Source organism: Salmo salar, chromosome ssa11 (genome assembly GCF_905237065.1).
Source record: "Salmo salar chromosome ssa11, Ssal_v3.1, whole genome shotgun sequence".
Taxonomy (NCBI): Eukaryota; Metazoa; Chordata; class Actinopteri; order Salmoniformes; family Salmonidae; genus Salmo; species Salmo salar.
In genome coordinates, this window is record NC_059452.1 from 18,468,152 (window position 1) to 18,491,574 (window position 23,423).

Sequence of the window (23,423 nt, forward strand, 5' to 3'; positions counted from 1 at the left end):
GGATGGTAACTTAATACAGACCGCCCTGTTTCGTATTTTAGAAAATGGAAATAAGCAATAGAGAGGAAGTTTTATTTTAAAAAGAATTCACTGCTGACAATACACTTTTACATATACATACATACATATATATTTAGAGAAAATTAGAATAAACATGTATGATACAATTTTCTTTAGAAATATTAACATGTTTTTTTGTAGTGTAAAAACACACAAAAAACAAACAAATGCCATTATAAAAGAGCTGGGTTCAATGTCTGTGAGGATGAATGGACATAGAAAAACCCAGATAACTGGTACAATAATACTACATGAGTAATGAGGCAGTTTCAGTTTTCCCAAACCGCACTGAGGCGGACTGTACATCATGGCCGATCCCAGGCCTAGTATTCCTTCCTTTTCAGGGCCCGCCTGCATTCAGCCTTACTGTGAGGCTACAGTCACATTAGCCCTGTTGATATGGCTCTCTGGTACTGGTCACAAACTGACACAATGTGAATACTGTAACACCCAGCCCTTACTCCACCATGTTCAGCTCATTTAGGAGGCCTTGCCTAAGCCTGATAGTCCTCACAGTGGCCAGGGCAGGTCACTGAAGTCCACTGGGCCTCCCAGCCCTGCATCTGCCTCCAGAAGGCTCATGATCACAGCCATGGCTGCCTCGTCATTACTCAGGCTACTGGAGCCTGGCTCATCCATGATGTCAATGCCAATGTGAGAGTTATCACCTAAATAGGGTAAGGACAAGGGTTAAATATTTAAGATTTTATGTGGATAGTTTCATTAACTGTAATCAAGAGTAGATTTCAGAGTGGGGAAAAATACATACTTAGATTGGAGTTGTTGGAGTATGGATAGCCTACGGAGTCTGGTCCCGGTATCAGCCCTGCTGAGGGATGTTCTGGCGTTCCACTGTTCTGTATCTGTGAGAGAATCAAGACAGAATTGACATTCAGGAATCACCATTGCATCCTCAAGTATGAGCCACCAACAGACACTAAAAATATCCACCAGATGAGCTCATTACTGACTTCACATGGATGAGCAGTGGAGTGAATAGCAGACTTCCTCCCAGATGGGAGGGGTTGAAGTGGAGGAGAATGGGAAGGACAGGTGGGAGCTCTTACCTTCTTTCCCCCTGGGGACGACATGTCTGGGGGTGGAGTGCTGGTGAAGTTGTGAGGACTGGAGCCACAGCTGGAGGGCGAAGAGCCTCTTATCCTGGAAGAGTAAAAACAGCAGGAGACAGCCCCATACAGTCTCAGTCACACAGACATTTCCATTATGCACTGGGGGTCAATGACCATGGTATAGTTATGACAATACAGACATGTCAATTTATGTTTGACAAGACAATCATAACACAATCCACATGGTTCCTCTCACCTCTGGATCTCCATCACCTCCTCTGCGATTATCCGGCCGATCTTGCCCGCCCCTGCCCTTGTGCCACCGGGGATGCCAGGTACGGTCTGAAGGGCCCGCTTCCCGGTTCCTGCAACCAACAAACGCAAAAGTTCAGTCACATTTCAGAAAACAAAACAATTACTTAGTCACAGTCATGGTAGGCACTATTTTTTTTATGTCAACTCATCAAAGTACAGTCACACTTCATCCAAGCGGGTGAACTGCTGTGTGAGAGCACAGCAGGAGGGCAGGCTTACCGTCTGTGAGTACACTATCCATGCTCTGGGGGGAGGCGGCGAGCTGAGGATAGATGCCATCAGATCCTTCAGGCACGCTGCCGCTGTGAGACAGAGAAAGGGGGAGAGAAGAGAGAGTGAGCATCATCACTGAGCATGCTCATCACCTCACACCTCATTGGGCAGCGTATTAACATCCATTGCATAGATAGCCCAACAGCTCTAGAAAGACACAGTAATAAATATGCAAGAGTTCCAATAATGCATGCTTTGTTTTCCGAGGCAAACCAGTTAACTACATGAGTTGGACATTGATTTCATATTGAAACAATAGTGGTGGTGATAAAACAACTTTGACACAGTAGGTATTGTAATCAGCTGTTTGAAATCTTACATTTATTATCCGACTTTATTAGGATATGACCCTAATACAATGAATACAGTGTAATATTATGCATTGACTAGTTAAATGAGGACTATGGAAGAAAGTCCTAGCAGAAACCGATGTGTGTAGCTACTTACCAGACGACAGTGTTGGTGGAGACAATGTACTCCACCTCTTTGGTCCAAGGGTTCATAAAACTGAACCAGCGACTCCTCAGCGTGATAAAGGAGCCGTCTTTTATTTTGAACTTGTAGCAGTTTGTATTGATCTTCTCCCTCATCTGGAGCACTGAGAACAGAGGCCGCCAGGGGGTGAGCTCAATAAGGCATGATATCTGCACACTTGGCCTCTGTGACATGCCAAATGGTAGCCTGCCACGTTCTAGATTAATTCATATCACAGTCTACTCGCTATGTGACAGGCTTAGCACGATACATTTTTTATGATAAAATTACCAGACATTACAATATTACTCATGTATGGCCTGAGATTCAGGGATGCATCAGTCTAAAACGTTGATCTTAGGTGTTATATTGGTGTCCTTGTTCAATCTGATACATACCTTGTCTATGACATTCCGCAAGGTGCCCTATGTCATCTTGATGAAAGTATTCATAAAACGATGTACCCAGCAACTCTTGGGGTAGATATGCCAAAATAGCAGTGGCCCTACAAAAGAGAACAGTATTAAACAAGTCCTGACTATCAAAGCAGGCCAGTGGTATTTAGGACATTTTTAATATAAGTCTAGCCCACATCTTTTTTATTGTATGCAAATAAAATAATATTCTCCCCACTGCTTTGCTTGCTTGATCATAATCAATGCCATGATAATCTAGGGCTGGGCGGTATACCGTATTTGACTATATACCGGTATTGATGTTTCAGTTTTTACTTTAACTTCTATAACGGTATTTCAAAGTTTGGTTTGTTAAATGTATTACGCAACTCTGGCGTGTGTAATGTCTGTTTGCTTCTTGAGTCATCTCTCCCTCTCCTGCTGCTGCATGCCGCTAACCACACCAAGCCCTGCCCTGTCACTCAAGAAGAGAGAAGTTGCTCGACCATAGTCACAAGCACTTTATTCCCGTTCACTCTGCATGGTCAGATGGATGTTGGTGACATGCTACTTTCCACAAGCGTCCAATAATTACTCTATTCGTTTGTGTACCTTACTGTCTGCAAACTACTGTTTGCTAGTTGGTCTTTTCTTAGCAAGGTGTTGCTAAAATAATTTGTGTTAGCCGTTAATTCTTATCGCTACTTAGCTGGCTAAATGTACTAAGAGTCGGAGCAAACTTATCTAGTTAGCTAACACTGCCTGGTGCCGGTGTAAGCCAAGATAAGCATGTTGTGCAATTGTATCTTATCAGAGAGGAAGAGGAATAGGCAAAGTATGAATATGTTGGCTTCTTCTACGATATAATGGCGGGTCCGCAAACAAACGTTAAAAGGTGCATGCCGCCACCTACTATGCTGGAGTGTTTGGTCATTCACGGTTTACAACATTAGCTCCACATTTCTAAATCCTCCTACCTAACTCAGTACTTCTGAGAAGATAAAAAAAGAGCCCTACTAACTTCTAAAAGACCCCCATCCCCCCCCAACCTCAATAACCTTAACTTCAATCTTTCCCTCTCTTCAACATACTTACAACAATATAAAAACATGCTTGCCAACCAGATGTAATGACGAGTTCAATGTACATTGTCATAGGCACAATCGAGCAAACACCACCTACCTCTTCCTTCCTAATCTGACCTTTGAATCTTGGTCCACCGACCTTTCTTTGGAGGGCATATAAATGCCGACCCTTGGGCTCAGAGTCCCATCTCTTCTGCCACACATCTATCAAAATGGCTCTGATCTTACATTTGGCCTCACCTCTACCCAGTGGAACATTAATATCAATTATATCTTGTTTTGAAGCTCTTTTGGCCAACTGGTCTACAATTTCATTCCCTTCCACAACCGAATGGGCTGGGTCCCAGCAGAATCTAACTACTACAACCAGTCTCTCAATTCGCCATAATAGCAATAATACCCCCAATAGTAGGTCACTCCTATTATATTTGCCAGACGATAAACTATTCAATACAAACAGGGAATCTGAGCATACTATCATTCTGACAGGTTGTACGTCCTCCACCCACTAGAGGGCAACTACTATTGCCAACAGTTCAACTGAATATGCTGACAGTTTAGTCTTCTACATATCTGCACATCAAATTCAACAACTTCTACCAATGTAATTGTGAACCAGTTTCCCTATATCACTGACATTTGACCAATCATTCCTTTTTTCTACCAAGGTTAGATCAACAACAGGATCTGGGAGTAACCATGGAGGACCATCCCCTATCACCACAGAAGGGCCAACCTCAAACTCCCTCCAACCACTCTCATCAGCAAGCTTTCCAACTGTCCAACCAAAACCACTGCCTTGTCTACTAGTATATTCCCAACAGTCATCTAGAACAGTAGGATGGTAAAGAATATGTTGGCTAGCTAGATATATATTTTTTGCCAATATCATGCTGAGTGGCACCATGTGGAAATATTAATAAAAGTGCAGGATAAGCAGAAATAGATGAAAATGCTGAAAATCATTTTGGTTTGGATTGAATAGTATAAAGGGAGAAAGCCACATTGAAATCACTAATAATTTATGTGTTGCTACCCTAGGGTTATGAATGACTCAGAAAAAAATACTTTTATTATTCCAAAACATAAAATACCGTCAAATACGGTCAATTGCTTTACAAATATTGTGATATATTTTGTCCATGTTGCCCAGCCCTATGACAATCAAATTGCACCCAGTGACATTATCTGTACCGAACGTACCGAACAGTATTAGTGACGCGGCGAGGTTATGGGATCGTTTTGTCAGGGGGCAGTGGAGTATTTTTTGTCAACATATCTACTCTAAATCCTGTCTGCCCTCTGAGCCTCCATTACACCTCCATCTGGAACATGTTGCTGATGCTATATTTGGACTGACAAAAACCTCACTCACACATAAGCTGTCACTCCACAGTAAATCCAGCTCTGGACTGCCCACGAGGTCCAGCCAGGTGTCAGGACATCACTGTGTAGGGGCCAACTGGCACGTCCTTTGCTACATGTTTCTATGTTTGCCTGCATGCCATAAAACATCTCTCACCTCTGATCAACAAAGACAAACTTCCCGTCGATGGCATGGCGCGAGACATACTCAGTGGGCTTGACACGGATCTCATTGTTCATTGGCTGAGGGACAATGTGGGGATGCAGCCGTCCAATGGCCACCAGACAACTGAGGTTACAGCCCTCGTTGTCTGGTTCATTGTCGTCATCCAGACCCATCTTGGTGGGCGGCCAGCTCTTCAGGTAGCCAGTACTGTGTATTGTGCAGAAGCTCTTACGGTCAGCTGCGGATATAGGGAATGTATCATCATCATCATCATCTCAGTTCTACTCTGGAGCTATCACTGACATCAATGAGTAAGTAGTCTATTGGTACGAAACCAAATGAACTGTTAACTAAAATGAATCACAGGAGATGAAAAAACACCCTTGAGCAGGTCACGTAGGGAAAAGATAGGAGGCTAAAGTACCTTTCTTCTTGGAGCAGGTGGAAGGAAAGTCCTTGTCCTCCATTTTGATGAGGGGCCGATTGCACTTCATCCTGCAGAAGAAGGATCGCCTGGCTCCAGAGCAAAGTCTGGATGTGCCGGGGGTGATGTCTGTCTTTACTGGAAGGCCAGCTGAGGACCAGACACAACATAGCATTTCATTTATGCTGCAACAACAGGAACAGTATCACCCATGATCCTTTATAAATATATACTGTAGTCAAGTTCTACTCTGGCAAATAAAGCTACAATACATAATTTGCTATTACAATTTTTTTTGCTGAATTTACAGAAACTGTTTGACTGTTTATTTTTACCCTAAACCCAGCATGGCTTAATGTAAAAATAGCACTACGCTATATTTAGCTTCTGACATTTAAATAATGAGGAACACACGGTACAGGGGGATACATTGAGGGTTGTGTCACTGTGCTAGCTGTGCTAGCTGTGTAGGGGACAGCAGGCTGATGACACTGATTATAGTCTGCTCTATCAGATACACTGTGTCTCTGCTTTCCTTGTTCTCCACCCCCCGGGCACTATAAGAAAGGCTGGTAACTAGAGGCCAGGGTGCATTACTTTTGGAATCGATGAGGCGCTCCCGTGGTGCCGTGTCTGACGAGGACAGCTGCTCCTTGACTTTGGCAATGTCTTTAGGATGCAGGTAATCAAACAGGCTCTGGCCAATCAGGTCATTCTGCACAGAGAGGGAGAGAGTTCCGTAAGATAAGACCACGTTACATAAATGAGGCCCATAAAAAAATAGAAAATAACTAACACACTTGCCTATCGTGAACTAACACTTGTACTTGACTTTTTCCAACTAGCACCGACTTTGCTGATAGCTACTTTATTGTGGAAAAATGTACTGACTGATATGTAGTTGTCTAAGCTACTTATCTTAAGATGAATGCACTAACTGTAAATCACTCTGGATTAGAGAGTCTGCTAAACAAATCAAATGTAAATGTCTGTAAAATTATACCAGGTTAATAATAATAAATAAATGTTATATTCATGTCATCAGGATAGATCATGAGGGTAAAAATGACTACAGTACCACCATTTAATGGAAAAAAACAGCCACATATTGGAGAGGACGTACTTGGCTGAAGTTTAGGATTTTGTAGACTGTCTCCGAAACAAACAGTATCTTCCCTCGATCGCAGCCAACAACAAACAGAAAGCCATCAGATGCCTGTGGAGAGGAGAGGGAGAGGGAGAGATGAGAGCCAAATACTGAGTCACATGCATACTCATCATGAAACACACTCTGAGGACACCATACAGTCTATGGAGGTAAGGACACCCACCCTCAGTATTAAGTGCTTCAGTTCGTCGTCTGACAGGAAGGCTGGTTTGTAGATAGCTTCAGTGTAGGGGTTAGCAGCCCCTGTGATTCAGAAAAAGCTCATATGTAAAACAACTGAATAAATATGTCATTTGTATTTCTCTGATGTACTTTATTAATCAGCTGCATGGTGGTGGTTGTCATCACTGTACTGTTCTGGCAGCAGTCCTATTAAAATCCTTCTCGCCTCACCTCTTAAGGTCTTCATGTGCTGGACAGCCATGCGCAGGACTGTTAGTTTGTCCAGTTTACGGGACATAGCGTTGCATGTAGGCACTAGTGCAGCCAGCTCGTCTATGAAGCTGTTCATCTTGTCCCTGCGTCTCTTCTCAATCTGACTGTGGGCCTCCCTGCCATCCAAACAATGCAAAGAGCATTTAACACAGACAAACGAATCAACACATCCATAGTCTGCCTGCATTTACAGAAACATGACTAAATTCTAATGTAAACACAAAGATTTATATTCCATTGATTTTTATGTCATCCTACGGGAGATAGAAACATCTGGTTACCTGGCATTTTTAATCCGGCCTTGATGATCACCAAGTCTATCATTGTCTGTGTCCATGCTATCCCTTTGAGGAGAAGCAATAACATTAGTACAAAGAAATACAGTAAAACAATTATTTTACAGCAAATATTAAATAATGATGTTACAGTATGCAATGTAAGTATGAATTTAGCAAAACACTAAAGTGAGGAGTCATTTGAAATGTTTATAATTTAAAAAAACATGGAGAGCCTTTCATTCACATGAAGCATCAACATTTCTTACCATCTTTGGTAGAAGCTAAATGAATAGTTATTAGAAATGTCCCTACAGAATTATGAACCTGGTTTCTTTGAGACCTTTCTTAGTGTGGATTCAGGCGAAAGACCTTGTGCCTCTGATATTGTTCACAGCTCAACTCCTACTCTGTCACCCCACTCAGCCTTACTGTCCTTTCACAAACCACAAAAGAGAAATTAAGCCATGACCCATTACACATCCTGTGCCAAGTCAAGACTGGTCGACTCCATACTATAATAGCATTCACCAGCCTCAAATAAAGATTATTTCAAATATGACTGGCTCAACAAAATTGACCCAAAGGTATTCACACAGAGTTGTTGTCTTAAGTCTCACTAAGGCAGGTAAAAACAAATCTGTGCCTTTAGTGAATGAGCTACAGACAACAATATAATGTATCATACATAAAATCAGGGTGCCCTCTCTATTAAACGAAGGCCTGATCAAACTAAATACCAGCAAATACATTTTTATAACACAACTGTAATACTGTCTTGGTGCTGCAAGATTGTTACTGCTGCACCCCTTCGTGCTTTGATGCTTATCCTAATTCTAGCTATTCAAATCTACACTATAGCATACCTGGCTCTCCCATATTCACAGCGATCCATACTGTACATACTAACTGACCAGTCACTCTCAGGGTGCTGATCACCATAGTGCATTCATTTTGATTGACCTAAATTAGGGATGAGGAATTTCACAACATCTAACTGATATGGAGAACACAGTGTCTAACCTCTATTTCTAGGGGTAAACGCTAGAACAGTTTGTATGGTTTGATCAAAGAAGAGGCCAATCCCGACCAAACAAGGATCACAGAGGGCCAACTAATCAGACACGGGATTGGCTCCTTTACTACAAATGTACTTTAACATTCATAATTAGATTTGATACTTACTCAAAAGAAAAGTCATCAATTCTGTGAAAGCAAGGAAGTTCGTATATTACAATTCAAATGAAGTATACCGATTATTCTGATCTAATCTAAATCAAGGTTATGCTACCATTTGTTCCTAATTGGTTGTTCATTTCTAGGTAGGTAGATATCTTGTCAACTTTAAGTGGAAACCTTTGACACACAGTAAGAAAATATTTCCATATAGTTAATCAAAAAGCTGCCATGCAAACATACACATCTGTCAGAAAATGGCATAAATGACAAACGTAAAAATGTGATCTCACTAAACCAGAACTAACGTGACATTAATATAATAAAGATGATTGGCACATGTACTATCTTCAGGTGGCAAGTAGGACAAAATCTAGAAGCAGTTTTGAAGTCAGGCTTACTGGTAGTCTGTGGTGCTGCTTTTTCTCTTGCGTGTGTAGTCCATGCCGGGTGTGCCGATCGAGCTGATTAGATCAGTGGAGCCGGGAGACATGAACTCGTTCATCGTGGAGGAAATGTCCATTCTTTGGTCTGCCATTAGATCCCCTTTAGAGAGAAAACACACTGATTTCAGCACTTATTGTTCTCCATAACACACAACAAAAGGTCAGTTGACGTGAAAGCGACTTCTATGAAAGAACACTATTGTCACGACTTTCGCCGAAGTTGGTGCCTCTCCTTGTTCGGGCGGCGTTCAGCGGTCGGCGTCGCCGGCCTTCTAGCCGCCACCGATCTACGTTTCTTTGTCCATTTGTTTTGTCTTGATTGTACACACCTGGTTTCCATTACGTTATAATTTATTCCCTATTTAACCTTCTGGTTCCCACATGGTTTTGTGCGTGTTTGTTCTTTGTTAAGTGGTCGCTCTTCTGTGTCGAGCTGGATTGTTTTCCCTGTATGGAATTAGTTTGTGATTTATTCGAGTAAAGTACGTTTTTACTCAGTTCTGTGTCCTGAGCCTGACTCCGTCCTACCCGCTGCACACTGACACTTGACAACTATAGATATAAAAATCTCAATTCCTAGACAAAGACAATTGATCACAAATGTAAATAAATGGTGGTTGTTTTAAAGAGGGTGTGACACTCACCACAAATATTCATAAGGCCGGTTATCCTCAAAACATCTCACTCAGTTTCTTTCCAGCAGTGACCCAGATCTGAAAGGCAAGTCAGTGAAGAGTCAGACGTCCTCTTTATATACAAGGCATGAGGAAACCACAGCAGCATCATATAACAAAGCCCTCTGAACCTGAGCAGCTGCCGTATAACCTGGACTTTGTGCTGACGTATACCGTAGATGGCCCGTTCAGTAAAGGTGATGTAAGAGGACCGATTCATATCTTTATGGTTTGAGATAGAAATGATAAGGTCTTACATAAGGTGAAAGCTATAGCAGAGGCTCAAGCCTCTCGCTCTCCCTTAGGCAACAATCAAGAGTATCTTTGAGAGGCATCATTCACTTTAACTCCAGCAATAATGAACCAGAAGAATGATGTGCGTAGAATTGATTTTGTCGTCAATGAAAACCTTGGATTACTAAAAACGGATGCTTTGGAATAGTGTCCATAACATAATGCAGCATATGCAACATAAACCTGGGTGTCAGTCAGAGACATAATTTAGTGAGATTAGTCCTTAATGTAAAGGCTAATTCAGATAAAACAATGCCAATGTTACAGAGGAAGAGGTGTCACATTTCATGAAGAACCCATATCTGCATTGATCACTGTTTATATAATCCAATCAGTAACATGGCCTTTTCCTAACCTCACTTAGATAGATTAAATGAGTCTCCTCTGCTAACCCATCACTTGGTGCTCCTTGTAGTTTCCTGCACAACGTCCTTGTAACATTGTAATCCTGGTCAATTTGCCTCGATAGATGACCTTAACCTCACATAGGGCTGGGCGATATATCATATTTTAAGGTATACCGGTATGGATTTTTACATTTGGATACAGTGCTAAATAAACTACACTGTCAGTTTTGTCCAACAACTTTAAAATTTTAGCTAATTAGCAAATTTTCAACTACTTACAATTTTTTTGCTACTTTGCAACTACTTAGTATGTTAACTAACCCTTCCCCTAACCCTAGCCTAACTCCTAAACTTAACCCTAACCTTAACCCTAACCCCTAGCCTAGCTAAAGTTAGCCACCTTGCTAGAATTTGTAACATATCATGCGTTTTGCAATTTCGGAACACATTGTTCGTTTTGAAAATTCGTAACATATTGCACGTTTCACAAATTTGTAACATATAATAAAAATTGTAATTTGGAACATATCATACGAATGGGTGATGGACATCCACAAATGAATACATACCATACGAAACTTAACATATCATACTAAATGGAGTGTCTCAGATTTAAATACAGAATAATATGAAATGCTCTGAGACCAGGTTGCACAAAATTACCTTAAAAAGCCCAGCCACCTCAGGTCACTGTGGCTTGTCCTGCTCCTGTAATCAGACCAGAACTAATGCTCTGCTCCACTGTGCCTGAAAGTCTTTTCATTGTAATTAGATTCTCCACTGACCTATTTTTCCCTGCTCTTTTTCCCTATCCGTATGATGTGACAGTTTCAGAGTGTGATTACATCGAACCAAACCATAATTACACCCCATAATGTCTTGCCTGTAGCCAGGAACGTTGTTATTGTCACTGTCACCAGTGAACAACCTACACTACAACCTGACCCTTCACTCTGGTCCGGTATATGTCACAACAGACATCCGAGCTGACCATGTAATCCACGGGGCAAAGAGGACTTGCTTCACCATTCATCATCTATGTTTTTTTACATGTTTTTTTGTAAGCTGCATGAAACAGTACTCCTAAGAATAAGCCTTTTTGTAAATGTTAATTCTGTCACATAAGCCAAAGGAAGGCTAAAACACCTACACTGAGTGTACAAAACATTAAAAACACCTGCTCTTTCCATGACATTAACTTACCAGGTGAATCCAGGTGAAAGCTATGATTGATTGTCACTTGTTAATTCCACTTTAAATCAGTGTAGATGGGGAGTAAAAGGTTAAAGAATGATTTTTAAGCCTTGAGACAATTGAGACATGGATAGTGTATGTGTGCCTTTCAGAGGGTGAGCTTTGAACGGGGTATGGTAGTAGGTGCCAGGCGCACCGGTTTCTGCCAAGAACTGCAACACTGCTGGGTTTTCATGTTCAATAGTTTCCTGTGGGTATCAAGAATGATCCACCACCAACTGTGGTGAGCATTGGAGTCAACACAGGCCAGCATCCCGGTGGAACGCTTTCGAAACCTTGTAGAGTCCAAACTGAGGCTGTTCTGGGGGAAAGGGGGGGGTGCAACTCAATATTAGGAAGGTGTTCATAATGTTTGGTATGCTCAGTGTATACTCAAACACAAAAGCTCTCGCTCGTACTGACAAAAAAAGGAGAAAAAGGAAACCCTGCTTTAAGGTCAGCTTAGCTAGTTGTGACAAATCTCTGGTTGCCTGGATACAGTGGTGCAGGAACTTCTTGAATGCTTGCCAATTAGGGAACCTTTTCCGCTACACATAACCCACTGACAGCATGCAGGTCACACCTCTCCCCACACCACCACTCCACTGCTCATCAGTCTAATGAAAATACTTTAGTATCATTTTACCATCTCCATGGCATTCACATATTCAGTAACACTCAACACCATCCATTTTACAACGCTAGAAGATCACTAAGCTGGATTCTGATCATTTCAAATGTTTTAATGCACATGACCTTTATGGTATCTACGTGACAAAAAAAGGTTTATATTTAATCTGTGCGGAAACAAAAACCTTGATCAGATGAGGAGAAGCAGGGAAGAAGCAGAACCACGGGTAACAGGGTCAGGGTGAATGTACAGTGTGTCAGCTCAGCTGGATACGCATGGTTAGCTTACACAGCACTATGATACTGTCTGCCCTGCAAGAACTTCTCCCTTTCATAATGTTCTTAATGCTATGTCACTGTTGTGTTCCTATTTAAGCCACTCCCCTGACGTGATCTCATCGTTCTGTCACGTTCAGATGAAACAGAGTGTCCTGTGCACTCAGCAGCATTATCCTAGCGCTGTAAGGCAGTCTGTAATTCCCTTCTGTTGTGTGCCATCCTGGAAAGCTCAGGCTTGGCTCCTGTAATGACATGGCCTACGTGTGCTATGTAAGTCAAGCTGTCCGATTCTCAGTAGGCTCCTTTACTCAGAACAGAGCATTCTAAGAGCCAAAATAGAAAGATAGACAGAAGGAGATGTTAAAGCTTTGGTAGAATAGATGGTTAGAAGACATGTTAAAAAAGCAGAAATAAGACTCCAGTTCAAGTTAATAAGATGCAAGAAAACAATATTGATGAAACACAGATAGCTGTGAGAAAACCACCCTCACGCATGACTGTGTTTATGTATGACTGACTGACTGCGATCATAACTTACTTCACCCCTAACTGTTCTACCCGCCAACTGCTCATGTGGCCATTTTGAAGTGAAACAGCATGAAGCCGTGCGTCACAAATGTCATTGGTGATTCACTTCAAATGAAGGTCGTGAACTCACTTCAGAGCAGCTGTCAATTCTTATGAAATCACACAGAACCATGTGCGTCCACATACCTGGATGAGTGGTGCAGGAAGTGGACTGGCCTCCTTATGTCAGAGCTGGGCTTTTTCTCACAGATCCATCGACAGGCACAGTACCTGGAAAGGAAAGAGAGGGATCAGGTAGGACAAGAGGTCAGGTCACAGTGTAAAACACACTGGCCAGCTGGGAGTGGCGACTCATCTAGGCCTATGATGTAAGAGCGAGTGGTGCTCTGATTAAGTGGCTTGTTGAGAAAACTCAGATGGGCGACAGATGGGAGGTGATCTGGAGATAGTGGGAGTAGAGGAGATGGCCACAGACTCTCCTCTATGCCAAGCCCCAACAGGGTGTATTAGCAATGGGATCGCCACTGCCATGCTAAATATCATGCCTATAAGACTAATCATACTGCATCAGTTCTGCACAAAGTACTACATTTTGAATGCCACACAGTATACTATGGACAACAGACAGCCCAGTCCCTGATGTGATTCCTGTAATTAGAAACAGAACTGCTAGGCCCATTTATGTTTATGTTTCCCATACTATCACGGCTCCATGGGGAGATGTATACAAAAGAGACCACTTCTCCTTCCTTTTAGCATGTGCTCTAATGGCTCCACACACACACCCCTTATATATAGGTCAGTGACACACATGCACACTTATCCACACCATAAACAGAACAACTTTCTGTTTCGACTTTTAACCTTCCTGCTCATATCATCATTGGAGTACATTGATAACAGCAATGCCTTCTTTTAATTTGGAATGTTTACACCTATAGCTGATCTCAGCTACTCTCATAAACAACTCCAGAGGAAAATATCAAGCATGTCAGCAGAATGGACAAAACACATGCACAACTCAAGGGGATTGAGACCATTTTGGGTCTAAAAAAATCAGCAACAGAGATTAACGAGCATTGTGTGTGCCTCAGGGAAAGGGCAAAGCAGACAGCTGGACAACCATTCACAATAGTCTAACAAAAAACTACATTTCTGACCGTTCAGCTCTAGGCTTAGGTGGCAGCTATAGCTCTACCCAGCCTACTACGCTTGTCATCCTTTGACTTTGTGAATTATTATTACTGTATTTTTACTCTATTATTGGTTGAGAAAACCTATTGCTTCAAATGATTGGCTTAGGTGGGTTAAGTGACATGAACCTTCCTCTAACACCTAAAGCAGGGATCATCAGCAGGGATCATGTTCCAGTCTGCTATCACAGACTGGAACATGTTCTGGGATTCTCCGATGGCATTGAGGAGTACACCACATCAGTCACTGGCTTCATCAGTAAGTGCATCGAGGACATTGCCCCCACAGTGACTGTACGTACATACCCCAACCAGAAGCCATGGATTACAGGCAACATTTGCACTGAGCTAAAGGGTAGAGCTGCCGCTTTCATGGTGCAGGACTCTAACCCGGAAGCTTATAAGAAATCCTGCACTACCCTCCGACGAATCATCAAACAGGCAAAGCGTCAATACAGGGCTAAGATTGAATCGTACTACACCGGCTAAGATGCTCGTCTTATGTAGCAGGGCTTGCAAACTATTACAGACTACAAAGGGAAGCACAGCCACGAGCTGCCTAGTGACACGAGCCTACCAGATGAGCTAAATCACTTCTATGCTCGCTTTGAGGCAAGCAACACTGAGGCATGCATGAGAGCATCAGCTGTTCCGGATGACTGTGTGATCAACGTCTCCGTAGCCGACGTGAGTAAGACCTTTAAACAGGTCAACATTCACAAGGCTACGGGGCCAGACGAGAAGAAGGCCTACAAACCTGACTCAGTTACACCAGCTCTGTCAGGAGGAATGGGCCAAAATCCACCCAACTTATTGTGGGAAGCTTGTGGAAGGCTACCCAAAACGTTTAACCCAAGTTAAACAATTTAAAGGCAATGCTACCAAATACTAATTGAGTGTATGTAAACTTCTGACCCACTGGGAATGTGATGAAAGAAAAAAAAGCTAAAATAAATAATAATAATAATAATAATAAAATAAAGTGGTGATCCTAACTGACATAAAACAGGGAATTTTTACTAGGATTAAATGTCAGATATTGTGAAAAACTGAGTTAAATGTATTTGGCTAAGGTGTATGTAAACTTCAGACTTCAACTGTACATGTACAGAATTTCAAGGTCAGATTTCTCCCTCGGCATATCCTGCTCTTTCTGCAAATTTGCTGTTGGCTTCAAGCATTCCTGACTGGCAAAAAGCAACTTTACATGTTCTTTGAGAGCTACTGTAGGCTTAGCGAAAGCTCAGTGAAAACACTGAGAGGAGCATCATACTGGTAGGGCAGGTGAATATGGTCAGGTTATGGTCATATACACTGTAGGAGGGTGTTCAAATTCGATGCCTTGCTTGCTGTTGAATCCCTCCGTTGAAACCTAAAGTTGGCTATTGGGATGAGGGCAACATGAAGAAAGAGTGAGAGACTTCCGAATAGAAGTGAAAATCAAGAAGTGTGTAATTTTGGGTCCCCAACATAAAAGCTACTGCGAGTTGCACAGCTCCAGTGGAAACAATCCAGCGCCACACATACTGTAATGTGACATGATGCAACTCGCTAAAGTAAAGGACGATTACCAAAATTTGGTGAAGTAGCCAATAAAATCCACTTTCCCGTGTTAATGTGCAGTACTGATAGGTAAATACTTCATAAAACAAAAACAAGACCTGACTTATTTTACTGCTGTCCATCAATGAGTTAGTAAAGACAACGCAATCACAATTGAATTTCCTCTGACCCCACTGACCTCTATTTACCTTCATGGCATATTATGTTAAATTAAAACCATGTAGCATCATCTATGTTATTACTGTCACATTACTGATACACTTGTCGACTTTTTCAGGAATAGCTGTTTCAGATTTTAAGAATAGCAGAGAAATGTCCTTTTAAAAGTGAACAATTTGGATGTGCATTCCCTGGACATGGTGTACTGTAGCCATTTGTTACTCAGGAATAGACAGCATATTGAGACTATTTTTATAAATAGCTTGTCCAACATATAACTTTCACATATATAGATTGTTTATCTTTTCTTTTCTTTCTTTTTTACAAAATTCTGCAATTGATGGTGTACTTTTATGAGCAGAGGGATTTGCTCAAATTGAACAAAATTTTATTTGTTACGCTTGATAGAAATACATGGCTATTATTAGACTATTCTGCACTAGGATGTGTGGAGCACATAGGCCTCATGACAACGGTCATTAAATAATGAAACATACCGTCCTAATGGACTGCAAATCGTTTACAAATGGAAAGAAACCTGTCAGTGACTGTCACATTGATTTGATATAATCTGAAACAGAACAGAATGTTTTCATTACATTGTATCAATATCAGCCCAACACCTGCCTTGGATTGCTCATATAGAGGAGAATCATTGTTTCTGTTAATTAAAGGATAACTATATAGGACTATAAAAGGCAAATTATTGTAACAGGTAATCAACTGCCCGTCACTAGTAGATTTATGCAACATAGCTATGACCTCGTTTAATCCGAGCCGTGGTAGGGAAGTTCAGACAAATCACGCAATGTACAAATCGAAAAAGATAGCCTCCCAATCAAATAAAATTACAAACGGACATTCCAGATGTTTAAATTAGGTTAGACACCTACAAATCGCGTTTTTTTTCTTACGACATTAAATTACACTGTTTGCCTTTAAAAGTTACCCTGTAAACCGATGACTGCACATCCTCGGTAATGGCATTAGACAGCCAATTGAAACCATAATACGAGTAAAGAAATGCACACAGTATACCAAATGTTGAATAAAGGAAACATGTTACGGGCCTTTTACATAAAATATAACAAAGTATGTGACTTACGTGTGGAAAGGCAGCACATGTGTACTGATGCGGATAGGAACAGTGGTAGGCAGTTGGAATACACTGACCTACTTTCCTCCTCCTGTGATGATCGTTGCACCACTAACCCAGTTTATGAACCAATTGGGTGCTTTCGAGATCAAGGTATTGAGCTTCTAGCAAATAGAATAACTCGTTGCCATTTATGGACCAATGAACATGGGGAAGACAATATGGGCTATATCCAATGAAATGACATGAAGCGTCAAAGGAAGCTACAGAATAACGCAACGATTCAGCCAATGGCAAAATAGAATACAGCCAGCAGGAATATATATTGTATCACAACACATGTGGGCAGTAAACTGGAATATTTTTGCTGGACTCGTCTGTGGAACTCCTCTAATGGACCAAGTCAAGAATGTGTGTTGCAATGCATAGAAGTGTAGCCTATTTAACTCAGGAAGATAAAGCATCCAACGTGGCATGTAGGATAACCACATAGCAAACAATCAACATAAATAAGTCTGTCTGATAATGACCTTATAGGCCTATCTACTTTGACATTTTATTAGAAATAGTTAGTTACAGTAATTACCTAATAATTACTGTTCTATTTCTTTAGGAATAACTTGATATGCTACTCTGTAACAATCTGGTGAATATGCAATTATTCAGAAATATTATGTTTGTGTATTCTTGGAAAACAGAATTACAATGCACCAAAGCAATGTAGTTCAATATAGTTACAATGTATAGTTACAAAAATATGTAGTTACAGAGCAAATATCAACAGAAAATAACGAACTATCTAATCTAATAAAGAACCATCACTGCCTGTCTAAGTAAAATCTGTTGCCATACCAACAGCCCAATTGAAAGATGAGCCACAAACAGTGCATTCTTACCACATCACATTCTAAGACAAGACAAATATCTATCAGATGAAACATGGAAAGTAAATGTTACCAAAAACAGAGAAACAATGCATATTCCAAGACCTGTCATGGTTTTATAACATGTTGATGAGTGGGGGTTCTTAACTTTAGGGCTATTTCATGCTTCCACCACAGATGGGCAGCAGAGTATAACGTATGGATGTGAAGAGTGTGGCCAGTTGTCATTTCACATTTACACACATATATGGCTGGCCGCAGTATGTCTCCTTAAACAACTATGCTATTTGCAAATATAGGCTATTCAAATGCAATAGAGATGTTTCATGTTCCCTTAGGATGGTTTCAGATGCATTGCAATATGACTATTTCTGAGGCTTGCTGAGATTTCTGTTAATCAAAAGCTTACATACTCTATTTTAATTAACATAATAGGGGATTATGTTAGGCAGATCTCAGGTAGTACAGTAGACTTCTTGTATGGTAATCCCCAAATATGTCTCAATTTCAGACGGACTGGGCCAGAATTAGCCTGACTATTGGAGATGGGCAGGTCAGTGGTACTTGTGAAATTGTTAATAGATAACAGATTTGGTTTGGCATATCCACTGACATCCACAGATTCTCCTTTTGATCTCTGCACTGTGGAATATGATGACATATTAAACTGCACCTGGAGATCAGTTCAAAGTGTATCAGCTGCTTGGAAAAGGTGCTTGTGTCCCAGCTTGACTTGACGCCTGCTGCATCACTGAAGTATTTATTTTCATTCGCCCCATGTGAACCCTGTCCCTGCATACCCCTCAGCTCTCTCCCTGCCACACAAAGGGGGAAGGCATCTTGTCATCTCCTGCCCATAAGCAGAGCAGCTACAAAAGCTCTTCACAAGCAGAGCCTTGCTGTTATCGCCCAACCTGCAGCTGCCACCCAGCCACATATTCAGCACAACATGGGCAAAAGAAGAGATTGTGGAGAGATTTATTCAGGCTGCCATTCCAATGAGGGCATGAAAAGCCCCTGTTCCCCTGCCCTGCCCGCAAAACGGTAAAGGGGACTTGCTGATCCCTCAGTTGCTTTTCCTGTCATTTGTGCTGCCTGACAGTCTCTCAGGGGATTTGTGTCCCGTCCGTGATGATTCAGCATATGTCTCTCATGTCTCTGCAGAATGAGTCCAGACGCTCTTCGTCCCAAGAGGCTTAGGCAGACTGCAGTGGATGAACTAATGTACCTTTTCAAGAATTAAGCGCTGTGGTGGTATCATAATGCATCCTGTGTTTAAACCAGCTTTTCGGTGCTCTTTCCCGTCTCCCTTCCCCGTCTCCCTCCCTTAGCCTGGCGATGTGAAGCAGCAGAGCGGCAGGACGGGCATAGAGAGACAGCTGCGTCCAGCCAGGTCATGCAGACAGAGAAGGTTCAGGGGAGGTAGTCAAATTTCTACACCCCTTACCTGACTCACATCTCAGTGCGTTATTGTTCCTTGACAGACACAGCCCATAGTAATATCGTATCATGCACACAGCTTTTTGTATGTGAACAAACTCAGATGAAAACATAATGCTAGATATGAGTGGTCCACTGCAATGACCACTCTGGCCATGTGAATGGTGAAGCTGTGTGGGGTTGTATGGCATTGGCCATGACCTGCACTGTGAAGACCTGCCCCTAATAACGGCCACCTAGATTGCATTTTTTTATTTTATTTTCTCCCAAGCAGCTTGTGTAGGAAGTGATTATGAAAGGAAACTGCTTGACAAAACAAAAGGTCCCATTGCCAGACCTGTCACGTGCCAGTGAGCGCAACCTGATAAGCTGTTTCCATTTTCTATCAATCAACCTTTCACCTTCTTGTGATAGAGGGGTCTGGTGAGGTGAATTCCGTCTCCAATTGCATGCCTGTGCATTTCTCCTCCAGACCTCCATAAGGAAGAGTATGGGAGGGTATTTAGCGGAATCTTAGACATTCTCCGTTATACAAGATTTATGTAATGACTTAGGAGCTTGTCATGTTTATCCATCCACTAACTAAACGTTGGTGTTATAATGAACGTAACATTCAAATTGCAGATTGTGTTTGCTGTTTGTTATTAAGTCCGGGTTTGACAGCTCGGGCAGGTGATTTGTGCTCATCATGCATGACTGGTCTGCTGGAAAACCGGCTCACATTGAGCGCTGCTTTCTGTGCCACTGAACTCACACTCCTGAACTATGACTGTAATGTGAGAAACACTCATTTTATCAAATATATACTGTGTACTTGTTGTTCCACATAGGACAGTAGGGTGAGGGAGGATTGGGTTGTATTTCACAGCCCACATTTTTGGGGGGAGTAAATGGGCCAGTCTGGTGTAGGGCCCAGATGTTGGATCAGCAATATTAAAAGTGCAGTGAGTAACAGGAGGCAGCAGGATCAGGTGCAAAATAGTATCCCGTTTATTCACAATGAAAATGTTGTACAGCTGAAAGATGAAATCCAATGGATATTTACATAGGTCTAGAAAGTCATTTACAAAATAAACAGATTTCAAATACTGTCAAAACATTGAATGAATCAGCCTTACCCCAAGCCAACTATAGCAGATTGGAGTATACCAGCCTATTGACCCACAGCTGTCACGTCCTGACCAGTAAATGGGTCATTTTGTTATTGTAGTTGGTCAGGACGTGGCAGGGGTGTGTTTGTTTTGTGTGTTTCAGGGTTTTTTGGGTTATGTTCTATATTAATATATTTCTGTTTGTTCTAGTTCTTCTATGTTTAGTTTATTGGGTTGACCTTCAATTGGAGGCAGCTGTTCCTCGTTGCCTCTAATTGAAGGTCCTATTTAGTAGGGGTGTTTTTCCATGGGTTTTGTGGGTAGTTGTTTCTTTGTATAGCTGTGTAGCCTTACAGGACTGTCGTTCGTTTTCTTCTTTTGCTTAGTGTTCACGTTTAAAAAATAAAAGTTAAGTATGGACACTTACCACGCTGCGTATTGGTCCGATATTTCTTACTCCTCAGAAGACGAAGATTATAACAACAGCTTCCCCACAACTCACATACCTGAGCTAAAACAGAACTGAAGTACACCTGAAAACAGGTATCTTTATACAAATGGCCTCTCTCATATGGACCATACCATTAACTCATACCATACTCTTAACCAAAAACATTCATTACATTATGCAACAGGTATCTTCAATGTATCCACATTTAAATAGAAAACTTGTAACATTCTAGGAGTAAAATCAAAGCGAGAACACTTTTAATAAATGAATATACATTTCATAGTACTGCAGGACAATAGGCAGCAAGGTAGGACTATTACTAGCTGCACCTGTCAGAGTCCAACGTGTACGCTTATGCACAGCAGTGTTCTATAATATTGGACTGTTGGCTTTTATACTTTCGAATTCTCAGCGTGGCTCAAAAATTATTCCAACTGTGAACACATTCAAATTAAAAGAGGACGTGTACAGTATGTGGAGCCACGTTGGTTGGGAAATTTGGCGAGGTGCGTGGATGTTGGTCGAGCCGCATAGCTTTCAGAAATTAAAACTTATTCAAACACCATTTTACCAGTATTATAATTGTCTTTGATTTGTCTAGAAACAATATCTGATAATGGTTGCGATCTTCTTTTCAGGAATTTATATATTTTGGTTATTTTTCCCAGACAACCATAGACAAATGTAATTTCCATCATGTCATTAAACATCCATTTTAGTTGAAAATAAAATACAATTATTTATGACATATTTCTTATACATTTGTACATAACTTGTATTGAATATTCTTTAAAGTGATTTTTAAGGTTTTCCTAATATTAATAATTCAACACGACGCCTGAATGTATAAACTTGCCTCGGTGACAGCTGAAAAATATATTTATCATGAAAAATAAGATATTTCCACCCAAACTTTTTGTGAGATCATGATAACAACCATATTATTTCCCTATCTAAAATAAATAATTCAATGTAAATTATCCATAATATACTAATTTACCTCAAAAATATAGTTGTGGTGGAAATGACAAAAACTTATGAAAACAATATTTGATGGCAAACATTTTGAACAACCATTGTTAAACATTTCATTAATATAAGACAAAGTACGGTTCCAAAACACTGGAACTAGCACCTTTTCAACATGAGAACAATGTTTTGGCTACACTGTCTGAAGAATGGGACCAAGGCGCAGCGTGTGTATTGTTCCACATTTTATTTTAACTGTGAAACTATGCAAGACATACAAATAAACGTATAAACAAAACAACAAACCGTGACGACGAGGTGCAACATACACTTACTCAAAAATAATCTCCCACAAAACCTAGTGGGAAAACCAACAACTTAAATATGATCCCCAATTAGAGACAACGATGACCAGCTGTCTCTAATTGGAGATCATCCCCCCCCCAAAAAAACATAAAAACACAGAAACTAGAACCCCACATAGAAATACATAAACTAGACAAAACCTCCAACATAGAAAAAAGAAACTAGAATCAACATAGAACTAAATACTAGACAAAACCCCCTGTCACGCCCTGACCTACTCTACAATAGAAAATAAAATCTTTCTATGGTCAGAATGTGACAATATTGAAGGAAGAGTTAATTGAGAGCTACACATGTTTTATTTAATGTATGATTTTATGTCCTGCTTTGTATGTACTAAAATGTATGTCCAAAAATGATGCAGAAAAATTAATCCATGCTTTTGTTACTTCTAGGCTGGACTACTGCAATGCTCTACTTTCCGGCTACCCGGATAAAGCACTAAACAAACTTCAGTTAGTGCTAAATACGGCTGCAAGAACCAAAAAATTTGATCATATTACTCCAGTGCTAGCCTCCCTACACTGGCTTCCTGTTAAGGCAAGGGCCGATTTCAAGGTTTTACTGCTAACCTACAAAGCATTACATGGGCTTGCTCCTACCTATCTTTCCGATTTGGTCCTGCCGTACATACCTACACGTACGCTACGGTCACAAGACGCAGGCCTCCTAATTGTCCCTAGAATTTCTAAGCAAACGGCTGGAGGTAGGGCTTTCTCCTATAGAGCTCCATTTTTATGGAATGGTCTGCCTACCCATGTGAGACGCAGACTCAGTCTCAACCTTTAAGTCTTTACTGAAGACTTATCTCTTCAGTAGGTCCTATGATTAAGTATAGTCTGGCCCAGGAGTGTGAAGGTGAACGGAAAGGCTGGAGCAACGAACCGCCCTTGCTGTCTCTGCCTTGCCGGTTCCCCTTTCTCCACTGGGATTCTCTGCCTCTAACCCTATTACAGGGGCTGAGTCACTGGCTTACTGGTGTTCTTCCATGCCGTCCATGGGAGGGGTGCGTCACTTGAGTGGGTTGAGCCACTGACGTGGTCTTCCTGTCTGGGTTGGCGCCCCCCCCCCCCCCCCCCTTGGGTTGTGCCATGGCGGA

The 23,423-nt window shown here is 41.3% G+C and overlaps 1 protein-coding gene across 3 annotated transcripts; it reads right to left on the reverse strand.

The window, feature by feature from the left end:
- Positions 1-56: 56 nt before the first annotated feature.
- Positions 57-17,243, reverse strand: LOC106562106 (aryl hydrocarbon receptor nuclear translocator-like protein 1). 3 transcript variants are annotated; one of them, XM_014126697.2, is made up of 19 exons: positions 17,133-17,243; positions 13,299-13,382; positions 9,772-9,840; positions 9,083-9,227; positions 8,691-8,711; positions 7,512-7,574; positions 7,189-7,346; positions 6,959-7,038; positions 6,751-6,843; positions 6,225-6,342; positions 5,628-5,777; positions 5,195-5,441; positions 2,591-2,697; positions 2,166-2,316; positions 1,665-1,747; positions 1,387-1,495; positions 1,128-1,221; positions 830-923; positions 57-728 (listed from the first exon to the last, which is right to left on the reverse strand). In XM_014126697.2, exons 3-19 carry the CDS (start codon positions 9,782-9,784, stop codon positions 571-573), a joined length of 1,884 nt encoding a protein of 627 aa, XP_013982172.1. In that variant the 5' UTR covers positions 9,785-9,840; positions 13,299-13,382; positions 17,133-17,243; the 3' UTR covers positions 57-570. The 3 variants fall into 3 exon arrangements, with proteins under 3 accessions (XP_013982172.1, XP_013982173.1, XP_013982174.1); XM_014126698.2 differs by lacking the exons at positions 13,299-13,382; positions 17,133-17,243 and adding an exon at positions 11,106-11,736; XM_014126699.2 differs by lacking the exons at positions 9,772-9,840; positions 13,299-13,382; positions 17,133-17,243 and adding an exon at positions 9,337-9,356.
- Positions 17,244-23,423: the final 6,180 nt, after the last annotated feature.